Source organism: Gorilla gorilla, chromosome 7 (assembly GCF_029281585.2).
Source record: "Gorilla gorilla gorilla isolate KB3781 chromosome 7, NHGRI_mGorGor1-v2.1_pri, whole genome shotgun sequence".
Taxonomy (NCBI): Eukaryota; Metazoa; Chordata; class Mammalia; order Primates; family Hominidae; genus Gorilla; species Gorilla gorilla.
The window spans coordinates 125516203-125531648 of NC_073231.2; the positions used below are offsets into that span (position 1 = coordinate 125516203).

The window sequence follows — 15446 nt, forward strand, 5'->3', positions numbered from 1 at the left end:
CAGCTTTTTCTTTTCCCTGTCTTTTGCTTTGCAAGAGTGAAACAAAACTTTGACACGTGCTGGAGAAAACAACAAAAACAGGCAGGACCATATCTGGCCTGCAGGCCATAGTTAACCAACCCCTGATTTTGAGCGTTGCAAGAGATAATGCATGGGCTTTGCATGACCCCTAGAATATAAGTCATTGAAAACGGGCAGTATAGGCCAGGCACAGTGCCTCATGCCTGTAATCCCAGGACTTTGGGAGGCCAAGGCGGGAGGATCACTTGAGGTCAGGAGTTCGAGATCAGCCTGGCCAACATGGTGAAACCCCGTCTCTACCAAAAATATATTTTTTTAAATTGGCCAGGTGTGGTGGCGCACACCTGTAATCCCAGCTGCTCAGGAGGCTGAGGCAGGAGAATCACTTGAACCTGGGAGGTGGAGGTTCCAGCGAGCCAAAATCACGCCACTGCACTCCAGCCTGGGCAACACAGTGAGAGACTCTTGTCTCAAAAAAAAAAAAAGAAAGAAAGAAAGAAAAAAGAAAAGAAAAGAAAAGAAAATGGGTAGTATAATTGTCGTGGTTCCCACGAGATGAGCAGTGCTTTTTCAAGTTAGGTCAAAGAACAAAATCCCAACCAAACTCGAGGAAATTTCACACCTTGTCAGTAACCTCTGAAGTCTTACTTGGGTAAATGCACAATTTTCATAGACTTTTAAAATATCGAAAAATTATTAACACTCCACCCACAAAATTACCTTACAGATAGGGCTGCCAGGTACAATACTTTTTTAGTATTTTCAATATCAGGGATGCATTTATCCTAAAAAAGTATACATTGTTTATCTGAAACTGAAATTTAACTGGGGTATCCTGGGATTTTATTGTTTTTGTCTCTTTTGTTTTGCTGTTTTTTGCTAAATCTAACAACCCTACCTATAGATCTCTTACAGTTTCACCATCTGGGAACCACTGGTTTTATTGCATAACAGGGATAACCTAACACATGCAATATTTTGTTCTGTCAGGGAGGAAAAGAATTGCATTCTTATGGAATTATCCCCAAGGTTAAAAACTAATAACTCCCCTGTGTAGAAGCCACTGAAACACTCTCAGACAACCAAGCGCTCTGCATTCACGGGTGCCAAGAACAAGCTTAGGTCACCCAAGGGAAAAGTACAATAATCTTGCATTTGTTCCTGCTGATTAAAGTCAAGCAGCTTCCAGGAAAATGTAGGCGTCCCTCATGCTACTATGTTGAATTAATATCTGAAGAGTATTAATGATGGAAAAACTCGAATATATCCAACATATCCAAAGTTTTGCAGTTGGATTTGTGGGTAATCAAACTGTGTACTGAGAAAGCCTATTTTGTTAGTAAACAAAGCTTCTAAGTGGAGACGAAATTTTCTTTGCAAGTAAACACAGGGGCGTAAATCAAGGATTCCTGGTAAATATTTGATAATGATGACGCAGGCAGAGTAGGTGCCTTCAGGCTTCACATATAGTCCAACAAGAGGGCTTATAAAATCATTCTTATGAAAGTTATAAAAATGGGGAAAAGTGGCTCAGCATGTTACAAACTACGTCTTTTCAAACTTCAGAGAAGGAAGATGATATTTGACATGTCCATGGAGATGAACGCATTAAGTTTTAATTAAAAGAGCACAGTATGTCACATCAGAAGACACATTTTTGAGTTTCAGCGCTACCACTTCCAAGCTGTGCAGTCTTGAACAATTCACTTAGCCTCTCTGAACCTCTGTTTTCTCTCTCTAAAACAGAGAGGATGAGAATTCCCATCTCACACGCTTTGGTCAGGGTCAAGGAGATAATGGAAATGAAAATGATTTGCAAGCCACGAAACTGCAAAGCACTGTCCCGATCATTTCCATGACGAAGAGCAAACTCTCTGGTGACTAGAAAGTGAAATAATGTTGTACTGAGTGTTACCAGCTGAAACCATGCTAAGGACATTATGCTTTCAAGAAATGCGGGTTAGTTAACTCCATATAACAAAGTAGTGGGTGGCTTACACAATGAAATGTATCAGCCAGGTACGGTGGCTCACACCTGTTACCCCAGCACTTTGGGAGAAAGAGGTAGGCAGATCACTTGAGGTCACAGTTCGAGACCAACCTGGCCAACATGGTAAAACCCCATCTCTACTAAAAATACAAAAAATAGCCAGGTGTGGTGGAACACGCCTGTAGTCCCAGCTACTTGGGAGGCTAAGGCAGGAGAATCACTTAAACCTAGGAGGTGGAGGTTGCAGTGAGCCAAAACAAAAACAAAACAATAACAACAAAAAAAGACAATGAAATGTATCATCTCACATTCTGGAGATGAGAAGTCTGAGATCAAGGTGTCGGGCAGCGGGATTGGTTTCTTCTGAGGCTTCACTCCATGGCTTGGTAGATGGCCATCTATTCCCTGTGTATGTTCCTGTGTCTAAATCTCTCCTTTTTATACAGACATCAGTCATATTGGGTTAGGACCCATCCTCATGACCTGCTTTAATTTGAATACCTCTCTGAAGACTCTGTCTCTAAATAAGGTCACCTTCTAAGGAACTGGGGATTATGATTTCAACATTTGAATTGGGAGAGGATTCAATTCAACCCATAACAACATCTTTCATTTATTCTATTAAAAAGTGGTCAAATGGGTTCACAGTGTATCCCAAAGCCTGCTTCTCCTCAGATAAAAATATTCCACTCTACAATGGACACCTTCCTGCTTGTTGGGTCTTTAAGACGATAAATTATTTACTTTGGAATAAGGTTTCAAGTCTGTGGCCTCATACCTTCTCCAAACACCAAAACACTAGGCAGTGCAATGCCCCTCTTTTCACAGAAATGCCTTTATTCTGTGGCAAACATGTCACTTTCCCTTATATTTAGCTTATGAATGAAATTATGTCTCACATTGATACAAAGGCACTGAAGTTTTTAGATTTCAAACTCAATTTTTTGTTCAAGAAATTTACTTATCAGTTAACAATCCCTTCTGTACTAAGCCTACCGATTGTTGACACATTTCCAAATTGGACAAGGAACCTTCATTAATTTATAGGACTAATATGTATATACACATATGTAAAAATCTCATATATAATTGATATATGTAACATAAAATAAAAATGACATTTTAAAAGCAAAGTTAGCCTTTTTTTAACTCATGCTTTCTTAGTGACTCAATATCCTTCTTTCCATCAATAATTGCCTTGCCATCTTAGAAAAATATAAATGTCCCAGACCAAATGGATGCATAAATGTTTGCCTTGGGAGTTGGTCATTATAGCTCTTTTTGCAACATCAAAAATGTGGAAATAGCCTGATATCAAGCAGGAGTTTGCCAAACAAATCATGAGGCAGCTATATCTAGAATACAATACACCCATTGAAGATTATGTTTTTGAAAAATATATAATGGCATGGGGCAATATTCGTGGTATGCTGTTAAAGACAAGCAGGTTACACAAGGCTACGGACAATTCCAATTTTAAGACTACATACACATAAAAGAATATAGATGGGATATTCATTAATGAGTTAATATGCTTATCTCTAAATAGTGAGATTGTAGATAATTTTTGTTTCTTCTTTGTACTTTCCTTTTTTGATTTTTTTTCCACAAAATGCATGCATCACTCATATAATGAAAATATGACCTTTTTTAAAAAACGAAAATTTGCCTCTGAAAGATTATTGCTTCAAACAAAGCGCCATTCATTCCAATGGGTTACTGTATTTTTCAAAGATCTTAGTATCTTACTCCTAGGAGATGATAATTTAGGGAAAGGGCTCAAAAAAGTATAAAAATAATTATATATTCAGCAATATAATGCAACCTATCACATTATAAAAAGACAATTTAAAAAGAAAAAAGGCTGGGCGTGGTGGCTCACACCTGTTATCCTAGCACTTTGGGAGGCTGAGGCGGGCAGATCACCTGAGGTCAGGAGTTCGAGACCAGCTGACCAACATGGAGAAAACCCATCTCTACTAAAAATACAAAATTAGCCAGGCGTGGTGGCACTTGCCTGTAATCCCAGCTACTTGGGAAGCTGAGGCAGGAAAATCGCTTGAACCCAGGAGGCGGAGGTTGTGGTGAGCCAAGATCAGGCCATTACATTCCAGCCTGGGCAAAAAGAGCAAAACTGTCTAAAAAAAAAAAAAAAAAAAGCTTAATGAAGGACTTAGCATTTGATTTAGATTAGGACTTAATGAAAAGGTATATTTTCCAGGAGGTACACAGGCAATGGAGAGGAAGGGTATTCCTGACACAGGAAATGGCATAAGTAAACCAACTTGTAGTAAAATGCCTGGTCTACTCTGAGAGTAACAAATAGTTTAGTATGAGTAGTTCATGGGAGTTCTAAAAGAATGTCAGGGGTTGAGGCAGGAAAATCAAGTCATAGGGCTGGATGGTCATAAAATTTATTGTTCAAACTAAGACCCCTTCAAGCATGAAAAAGGCTGCTGTTAATAGCTGCAGGAAACAGCTAGGACCATACCAGGAAACCAGGACATATGGCCACCCAACAAAGGACTGGATCCCAGGATGCCTTAAATACCAAGCTCAGATATGTGAACTGTATACACAGAATCTTGAAATCCTAGGGTTGAAAAGAAATGTCAATGCCCTCCAGCCTGGCTAACCATATTCCTGCCTCTCCAACTTTTCCAAGAATTGCTATCAAGCCTTTGCTTAAATTTCTCTGTGACAAAGAACTCATTGCCTTGGGATGCCTGTTAGAAAATTCTTTATTGTATTGAGCTGAAATGTATCTCCTTGTGTCTCTTATTCATTTGGCTCGTTCATTCATTCATCCTGCCCTCTCAAGGACAAACACAATGATTATCTCCCTCCACATTAGAGGGAAAGACAGACATTGTGACCCTCTAAATCTTCTCTTTTGCAGGTTAAATATCTGTACCCATCTTTCCTAGAGCATTCCTGCAGTCTGTCACCGTACTCTTATAACTCCTAATTAGCTTTTGAATTAATCCGCTCTTGTCATCTTCCCTGCTACCCTTTTGTTTAGGGCCACCATCTTTTCTTGCTTATATGACACAGTGCCTCCTAAGTGGTCTCTGTCTTACCAGCCATCCTTCCAACTCATTGTTCATACTGCAGCCAGATTGATCTTTCCAAGACCCCAAACCGATTGTGACACTGCCCTGCTTACAAGGTTCATTGGCTCCCCATTTTCGTAAAGATCAATTACAGCTTCAAGAAGGACAGTGTCATGCCATTCTGGCCTCAGCCACCACTCCAGTCTCATTTCTCTCATCCCCTCTCTTGCATTCCTTCTTTAGTCCCTTGCACAGCTCACTGAAGGTACTGACACCTCTGCTTGAAGCCCTCTTCCCTCCATCACCTTCACCTTCCTCATCTTTACTCAGCCTTTGGGTCTCAATTTAGACATCACTTCCTAAAGAATGTTTACCCTGGTCCCATTAAGTCTAGATTAAATATCCCTTCTCAGGTGGTTTCACGAGGACCTAAGCTTCCCCTATCAAAGCAAGTATAATATTGAATTAAAATCACCTGGTTCCTCACCTAACACCTCTGCTCCTTTGTAAATACCATGAGATCAGGTCTTCTTCAGCACTGTTGTCTCCAACATCTAGCAGAGTGGTTGCCACATATTAGGTGCTCAAATAATAATAGCCAATACAGTTACTAATAAATTAATGTGTAGCACCTAGAACTAGATACAATTGTTCTAAATATGGTCTGAACAATACAGAGTACAATGACTATCATGTCTCATGTTCTATACTTTTTTTTTTCTTTTTCTTTTTCTTTTTTTTTTTTTTTTTTTTTTTGAGACAGAGTTTCACTCTGTTGCCCAGGCTGGAGTGCAGTGGTGCTATCTCGGCTCACTGCAACCTCCACCTCCCGGTTCAAGCAATTCTCCTTCCTCAGCCTCCCGAGTACCTGGGACTACAGGTGCTTGCCACCACGCCCAGCTAATTTTTGTATTTTTAGTAGAGACAGGGTTTCACCATGTTGGCCAGGATGGTCTCCATCTCTTGACCTTGTGATCCACCCGCCTCGGCCTCCCAAAGTGCTGGGATTACAGGCATGAGCCACCGCACCCGGCCTCTAGACCTCTTTTAATACAACAAAATTCTATTTTAAAAGAAACATATCACTATTGATTTTATCATCCGTTTGAATCTCTAAACCTTAACTGTATAAAGCTGCCACTTCTCTCTAACTTTCTGTCTCTTCCTCTCTCTGTCTCTTCCTTTCTCAATCCGCTTTCCCTCTCCCTCTACTTCCCATCTGCCTCTGTCATACACATACACACATACCTAGTAATTTGCAATTGAATTTTGGGATCCATGCATAAGACTTTTTATATCCGTCTCTGCACACACACACCCCAAAAATTAAAAGTCAAAACAGATTATAACTTATTGATAACTTTTAGACTCCTAATCCTTATGCCTTTTCTCTTAGCAAATGGGAGCCTTATATCATGCCTTTATAGATATCAATGATGCTGAATAAACAGGAATGAAGACAGAGGCCAGTAGCATGCCACTAAAGACATTCACATGTCAATCCATCTGTTAATCAGCTCTCCTTTAATAAATGCATTCAACCAGTCATTAATCCAGCCCATACACACTTTTCTAATCCAGAAGAAGATCACAGAATCTGTGCCTTCCTGAAATCAATGTTGTGAACTGATTAAAGTTTATTGAGTATAACCATGTTTCAGGTGCATTCACATACTTTATTTTAGTTAAATCCTCCAGCACCTATTACTGTTTTTTAATAGATAATAAAATCATCTCTCAGAAAATTACACAAGTAGCAATTGCCAGAGCAGGGATGTGAGCCCAGGTCCTGTGACTCCAAGTTCATGGTCATCAGCACATATGATATTGGGATCATCTCAAAAAAGAAAACATGCCTAATTTGACTTATGCTGGCTCCACTATTCGCCACCTACTTCACTCTCCCAAATGTCTGTGGAATCAGTTATTCCGTTGATTAGAGATTCCTAACTGGAGGTTCATTACAACTCAAAGGAGTCTCAGAGTTGACTTGTCATGAACCCACTGAAAGTTCATACAAAGTGCAATATGTGGTGTATCCTGCATTTTTTTCTGAGAAGAGTAGTGTGTATCTATACCTGAAAAGGACCTTGGTCTCAAACAGTTTGAGAACAACGTCAAGTTTAAATAACTCCCTATCAAAGTTAATCATCATTCACCTTTCTGTCTGAAGGTTTAGATTGCACACATCTCTCTTTTTAGGAAATCAAAACTGCATTTTCTTATCTCTAGCATCCCAAATTCTCCAACACTTTCTACAGAGTTTTTAGAGGACTTGCTTGCCCACTGGCCCATTCTGAGGTTCTGGATGCCTTCTCTGAATCAAGCTTATCCAAGGACTCTTACAAGCCCACCTATCTAGGCCTTTAGTGTCCTTGTCCCATGCCAAGTTCCAGCCTAAAGAGGATTTCTTTGCCTTCACAGAGTCAACAGAGCCAAAACTGCAACAGGCCTTTCTTGCAGCTCTTTCTTGGGGAAGGTTAGGATAGGTGCAATAGCAATAGGAGAAGCCCACCTGTTGAGATGTGAATTAGAGAGGGAGCTGATAGACCCACAGACTCCAGGCATTATTCTCAAATATCCAGAAAGTCTAAACCCTTCCATTGCTAAATAAGTAGAAAACTATGTTTTCCCTGATAATCATGCTTAACCTTTATTCCTTAGCATATTATAGATGATAATTTCCTGAAAGCTTCTGTGTCTCTGTCATCTAATTCAATGCTTAAACATAAATGGTCATTCACAAAAATTGCACAAAAATTCATTGAGCATCCCACCTGGGTCTAAGCACTAACTGTAATGATACTAAGACAAAAAGAGTTGATCCCTAAGGACTGGTGTGGGATGGACAAGTAAATAGATAGTTGTAATAAAGAACGGTAAGTGCTCTGACCCACAGAAATAAAGGAAGCTCTGGGGGAACAAGAGAGGGCCACCTAACCCATTAGGAAGGATGATCTGCATCGTTTCCAAGAGAAAGGGGCTTTCAGCTGGGTCTAAATAAAAACAGAGGTTAGACACAGACCTCACAGATGTACAGAAAGAAAGTCTTATTTAATAAATAGTTTAACACACCTAAATTCATATATGATATGGACAAAATGTATATAAAATGTACAAAAACGGTGCATAAAATGTGGACAGGGAGCGAGTAGTAAGATATAACAATGAAGAGGAAGGTAAAAGGCAAGTTGTGGAGAACGTGTATCCACCAAAATTATTCTTGAAAGAAAACAAAAATGGGAATCTGCTGAAGACTTTTCCAAAATGAACTGCATGATCATATTATATTTTAGAAAGATCATTTGACACAGTCTGGGCACAGTGGCTCACGCCTGTAATCCTAGCATTTTGGGAGGCCGAGGCAGGCAGATCACTTGAGGTCAAGAGTTCAAAACCAGCCTGGCTAACATGGTGAAAACCCTCCTCTACTAAAAATACAAAAAAAAAAAAAATTAACCAGGCATGGTGGCAGGCACCTGTAATCCCAGCTACTTGGGAGGCTGAGGCAGGAGAATTGCTTGAACCCGGGAGGTGGAGGTTGCAGTGAGCTGAGATTGAGCCACTGCACTCCAGTCTGGGCAACAGAGCAAGACTCCATCTCAAAAAAAAGAAAGAAAGATCATTTGACACAGTGCGGAAACAAAATGGAGGTATGGGCTGGGCAGGACTGGCCCCAGATGAGACTAATGGGAAGTTGTGGCCAGAATGGAATTTGAGGGAATACTGGCCGTAAGTATAACAGTGGGGGGGAGGTGGAGACACAGGTATGTGTATGAATTATACTCAGCAACGAGATCAGACAGGGCTTGGTGATGATTGTCATGAATGAAAGGGAAGAAGTCACTTAGGGTGACTCTGTTGCGTCTGACTTGGACAACTTGAGAAATGCCATTTAAGCAGTGGCAAAGAAAAGAGGAAGAGCAGGCCTGGGAGAAGAAGGGAGAAGACAGATCCAGGTCCTAACTCGGTGATTTTAAGGTGCTCTATGGAACATCAAAGTAGAGACTGGAATTTTAGGAGAAAGATTAGGCTAGGTTTGAGAGACACCATGTATATGTAGTGGTTAAAGCCGCTGGAGTGAATGAGATTATCCAGAGAGACTGCAGGATGACAAGGGAAGAGAGTCAAGAAGAAAGAGCAGTGCACACAAACATTTATGAAGTGAAGCCCTTTAAGTATTAAATTGTAACTCAAAAGGTCAGAAGGAAGCCCGGGAAGCATGGGATTGCAGCATCCAGGACAGAGTCAAAAAGAGAAAGGAAAGGACCAATAGTTCAAAATGACACAGAGGCTGTGTGTGTGCGTGGGAGGGGGGGAGTTGAAAATGCTCTATGGTTTTGCTACAAGGAGGTCTTCGGCGGCCTTGCCAAAGGTTGGCCCTCAGAGGTGAGGGCGGACGCCAGGTGACTGGGTGTGGAGGAGCAAACCGGTAGTGAGGAGATGTCGGGAGACAGCAAATGCCACCCACTCTTTCAAGGAGTTTGGTGGGAAGAGGAGCAGAAAACTGAGGTGGCAGCCAGAGGTGACCACTGCGGGGGAAACCGGAAGCTCCATTAAATACCTGATGAGCAGAAGTGCAGAAAACCTGTGCTCCGTGGAACTGGGTATGTGATAAACACATAAGCAATACCAGAATCGGGTTCCCTCTCCATCCTGCTGGGCACTAGAGCGGCTTTTGTTTCCATTCCCTCTATCAGTGAGAAGCGGCTCTTGCTTCACTTGTTAAAATGAAACCAGAGTGTGGAAGCCCAGCAATCGCTGGAACCCTTTGACCCCCGCTCCGCACCTGAAGACCGGCTGTGCCCACTGCCCCTGCGGACGCTCCCCAGTGTTCGCCCTTGGAGATTTCCAAGTCCAGATCTAAAGCACCCATAATCAGTTAAGACCCAGGGCTCCCTCTAGTCTTATCCAAAATTAGCCCGATCCGTTTGAAAGGCTTGTTCAAATAGAAAAGGACAAAGGACCAAGAAACTGGCTGTGCCGAATTGTGCACGTCAATCAACATCTTTGTGGAGCCTGAGATCGGCGCGTTGTGGGGAAGGGGCTCCCTCCTTCAGGGAGATGATTCTGTCTCCTGGAGGCAAGTGTGGGAGTCCAGAGGACATTACTAAACATATTGTTTTAAAAATCCCCGTCCTTCTTGCCAAGCCCCTGTCCCACAGGTAATAAACAAGAAGCCGGGCCCGTCTCGCCGCCCAGGAGGGCAGAGCTCGCAGTGCCCTGCGGCTGGTAAGGCTGAGGGTCGCCCGCTTGCAGTCTGGACCCGTGGTGAACCGAGAGTCCTGCAAGTCGGACCGGCTCGCTTTCCAGAAACCAGAGACAAACTCGATATTTACAGATTCATTCTCTGGCAATGAAAACTTGAAATGAGTTGAGCTCCGCATTTGCGCGCCTGCAAATTGCTCCAGCTGAGTGCACGGGAACACAGCCCAACAGGGACTGTTTTCCGGCAAACCTGGAGGCCCTTTGCAAGGTTTCTCTGCTTGACAGAATGGCAGCTGTGACCTGGGAGCCCAAGCAATGGAGGACGGGTAGAGAGAGGCGCATACCGTACCCGATCGGCGTGGCGGGTCATGCTGCGGGAGTCTCGGCGTCTGTTCCTGCCCGGGCGCTGCGGACGCGGCCTGGGCTGCAGCCCCGCGACCTGGGAGCTGTGCTCGGGACGGCTGCTGCGGACTGCTCTTGTTTGCACTGGCCGTTTGCTTTTGGGATTTCTCCAGTGCAGATGTAGTCAGGGGGCCGCTGTCCCGGGGGACAATGATTCCATTGGAAGCTGGCCTTTGACAAGACACACACATGACCTTTGACTAAAATGGCTTTGGGGAAGGAAAGTGTCGGGAGGCTGAAGACGGGGCGTCCAGCGCCGCCATCCACATTCCCACCCCCGACAGTGCCTAGTTAATTTTTCATCTTTCAAGGAGAACCTCTGTGAGGTTTGGTTTGCCGTTTCTCTTTCATTCTGTAGGATTCAGTCTGTTTCCAAAAGGATTTCGCAGCACAAGTTTCCTGCTGTGTTGTTAATGCATTCCCTGAACTAGCATTTCCAGGTCAAACAGGGGCAGGCCTATGCTGTTTAAGTTCCTCTGACGCTCTGGAAAATATCACCACCATTTTTTTTTTTCTAAAACACGCTACAGTTTACAAAGGGCTTTTCACAATCATGCTGTCATTTGGCCTCCCAAACAATGCCGAGGAGGCTCTCCTACTACTGCCATTTTACACATAAAGAATTAGAAGCTCAGAAAAATATTTGCCCCATCACCCAACCAGAAAGTGAAATCCAGGTCTTCTTAATTGGCATCCAGTCCACATCCACGAAACCACCCACCACCCTGCTGAGTGACCCACACTACTAACGAGAACACAATTAATATAAAACAATAGTAGCTACAGTTATTTTAATTTTTGAATTACAAAAGTGAGTGTCAGAAATTGTTTTATTAGATAATAGATGTTTTGTTGCTTGATATTCACAGATATCTTGAATTTACTGGCTACATTTTAAAAAAAAAATAGTCTACTGCTAAAAGGATGCTGTGGTAACCAGACTAGCCACTTAGAGGTACAAGCCAGGTGTTCCCCGGGCTGCTAGCAAAGTCTATCACTAACTACTATCAGCACCTCTTTCTATCTTATTTCTGGGACCTTCCAGACAGTGAAATAACTAAACAAAAGGGAAGGGGCTGTGAGCTTGTGAAATGAACAATGGACAAGCAGTCAGCATCACAGAATTTTAATGTGACGGAGGCGGGGTTGAGGGATGGCAGAGAGTTATGGCGGAGGTCTGCAGAGAAGCCCTAGACCTAGACCTGCCCAGTGTGAAAGGCAATAGTACTTTCACTGTTTTCAGCTCAGAAAAGTGGAAAGGGGGTGACACTCACTCTCAATTTTGAAGGACTTGGAGGAGCCAGCCAGGAGAAGAAGAGGGGGAAGGACATCACCGACCCAGACAGCACCAGGTACAAAGCTGCTGTGGTGTGTTCAGTGAACTCGAAAATAGTCGGGGCAAGCAGGAGCAGACGGTGTGGGAGGGTGAATCTAGAGAAGGGGGTGTGGGATGGACTCTGACCAGACTCCTGTGTCACTCTAGGGGATGTGGACTTCATCTTGCAGCGCTGAATGTGTTAATGTAACTGGCTCTGGGGCATCAACTCACAAGAGAAGGATACAGGAGTCATGCATTGTTCTCCAACAACAACAAAAAAATATAGATCAACATCACTTAGCTCGGTAGTGAGGGGCATTTGCTTCATCAGACAGATGCAATTTCTTCTTCCTAGCTGCGAAAATGTGAGCAATACATTTAACCTCACCAAGCCTCATTTTTCTCATCAGTAAAACTGGAGTTGTAATATATACTATGAGGATTAAATGAAATTCTGTAGATAAAACCCTTAGCCTTTCTGCAGCATGGAGTTATACTCAATAAAAGATAGCTATTATATTTTAAAGTACTTTAATATGTGCAGTGCCTACCATGGAATAACAAGGCACTCTCTTTCTCCCAGTCCTCTCACTCCCTCATTCTCATCATACATCTGGCTTTGGACTCATTAGAAGTTTATCCCTTGTTCCTTCCTCTTCTTATATTCAGGGTTTTCTTTTGTTTGTTTGTTTGTTTTCAGACGGAGTCTTGCTCTATCGCCCAGGCTGAAGTGCAGTGGTACAATCTCTGCTCACTGCAACCTCCACCTCCTGAATTCAAGCGATTCTCCTGTCTCAGCCTCCCATGTAGCTGAGATTACAGGAGCCCACTACTACAACCGGGTAATTTTTCTATTTTTAGTAGAGGTGGAGTTTCACTATATTTGCCAGGCTGGTCTCGAACTCCTGACCTGAAGTGATCCACCTGCCCTGGCCTCCCAAAGAGCTGGGATTACAGGCGTGAGCCACTGCGTCTGACCTCAGCTCCTTCTTGACAATACTTCCTCTATGTCTCCGACTAGTCTTTAATATCAATTTCAATCTGTCTCTCCTTCCACTTCAATTTGTTCATTTCTTTGTCCTACCATTGCCATACCCATCTGCAAATTCTCCACCCAAGATGTAGCTATCTGCTAGAGGTAAACATCATTCCAAAATCATGGCCATTGGCACCGCCACTGATGTCTGGCCTACCCCTGGCTGGGCACTCAGCACCACCTCAGTTCTTACAAATGTCCCCAGCCAGCTCACTTCTCTAATTATGCAAAGTAACACTTCCCACCTCTTTAGAACCCTGATCCCACTCCCACCTGGCTTGCTTTCAGCAAACAAACTCTTTTCCCCCAATAAAGAACACAGTAGCTATCAGAAGGAAATTCTATTTCTTGTCCCTGCACCAGAAAAATATATCTATTCTCCACTTCTCCCTTCCTACCTCAGAGGTACCTCTTTTTCTGTGCACTGTAGATTCCCTCTCTTCCCACTTCCTATGGAAAACTCATCAACCATCGCCTTTCCTTTCAACTTCTTCTCTACTGATAACATCAGTTCATTTATTCAGTAGGCATTTATAAAGCAACTATAATCAAGCATCTTTGATTCTTCACATACACGGATAAATAAAACATTACAGCCTATAAACACATTAAAGTCCCTTCCACACACCATGTTTCCTCATGGAGTCTGAATATGTGCCAGTTCCTTGCAACAGTAACAACAACAACAGCATGTGCACCCAGCATGTGCCCACTGCCAGGAACATTCTTCCATAGATCTTCCAAGGCCAGTTTCTACTCATACTTTAGGTGCTGGCTTAATGTCACCTGCTCAAAGAGTTCTTCCTAGGATATGAACAGACACTTCTCAAAAAAAAGACATTTATGCAGCCAACAAACATATGAAAAAAACTCATCATCACTGGTTATTAGAGAAACGAAAATCAAAACCACAGTGAGATACCATCTCATGCCAGTTAGAATGGTGATCATTAAAAAGTCAGGAAACAACAGATGCTGGCGAGGATGTGGAGAAATAAGAATGCTTTTACACTGTTGGTGGGAGTGTAAATTAGTTCAACCACTGTGGAGACAGTGTGGTGATTCCTCAAGGATCCAGAGCTAGAAATACCATTTGACCCAGCCATCCCATTACTGGGTATATACCCAAAGGATTATAAATCATTCTACTATAAAGACACATGCACACGCATGTTTATTGCAGCACTATTTACAATAGCAAAGACTTGGAACCAATCCAAATGTCCATCAATGATAAACTGGATAAAGAAAATATAGCACATATATACCATGGAATACTATGCAGTCATAAAAAGAATAAGTTCATGTCCTTTGCAGGGACATGGATGAAGCTGGAAACCATCATTCTCAGCAAACTAACACAGGAACAGAAAACCAAACACTGCATGTTCTCACTCATAAGCGACAGGTGAACAATGAGAACACACGGACACAGGGAGGGGAACATCACTCACCGAGGCCTGTTGGGGGTTGGGGGACAAGGGAGGGGAGAGCAGTAGGACAAATACCTGATGCATGCGGGGCTTAAAAACTAAATGACGGGTTGATAGGTGCAGCAAACCACCATGGCACATGTATACCAATGTAACAAATCTGCACGTTCAGCACAGGTATCCCAGAACTTAAAGTAAAATTAAAAAAACAAAATTACAGTGGGGCATGAGGAATTTTTGGAGATGGTAATTTGTGTTGATGGTTGTACATATATATGTATGCATTTATATGTACATATGTAAGTAAATGTTAAAAAAAGAAAGAGTTCTTCCTTGGCCAGCCAATCTAATGAGCCATCTTTTTCTTCTTTATTGGCTATCTTTTAACCTTTCCTGTTTCCTTCATATCAGTTATCTGATGTTGTGATGAAAAGCTTCTCAGTCTGCCCACTTGCTTATTTTCTGTTGTTTCCACTAGTATGAACTTTCATGAGGACTGAGACTCTTATGTTTTACTCAGCACTGTATCTTGTACCTAGTAGGCAACTCAGAAAGCATTGTTGATTGTACACACCAGGTGCCAGCACCATATTTGCCTTAATCTTTTTTTTAATTTTTTCTTTATCTCTATCATACAGCCTATTGAATTTCAACATCAACTAAAATTAGAATCTCCCAGGCTCTTAACAATCTTCATGCCCAAAGCACACTCAGACCAGCTATCACTGAGGTGAGATTTAGGTAATTCCAAAAGCCAAGCTTGAGAACAACTGACCTAGCCTCTGCATGACACAGGTGAGGCTCAATAAAGGAGTGAAGAGATGAATGGATGATTCAGGGACTGGGGTCATTCAGCTTCTGCTTATCTTTAGTCCTCTTCTCCTTGGTCTCTCCCCACATAATCTGTTATCTAGGCATGCAAACCCCCAAACAAGCCCTGCCCTCTCATTTTTCCAACCTTTCAAGTGGTGCTAGCTCTACTAAA

General features: G+C 42.4%; 1 protein-coding gene across 7 annotated transcripts in view; it reads right to left on the reverse strand.

The window, feature by feature from the left end:
- The window catches only part of ENPP2 (ectonucleotide pyrophosphatase/phosphodiesterase 2), a 116891-nt gene extending 105774 nt beyond the window's left edge, over positions 1–11117 (reverse strand). For 3 of the 7 annotated variants that reach the window (XM_055349353.2, XM_055349347.2, XM_055349339.2), the window contains exon 1: positions 10622–11100. In XM_055349353.2, coding sequence (XP_055205328.2) covers positions 10622–10642 — 21 coding nt within the window. In that variant the 5' untranslated portion in view covers positions 10643–11100. Of the gene's footprint in view, positions 1–10621 lie in introns of all 7 variants that reach the window. The other 4 variants (XM_055349355.2, XM_019032658.4, XM_055349343.2 and 1 more) reach the window with 3 other exon arrangements.
- Between the last annotated feature and the right edge of the window lie 4329 nt (positions 11118–15446).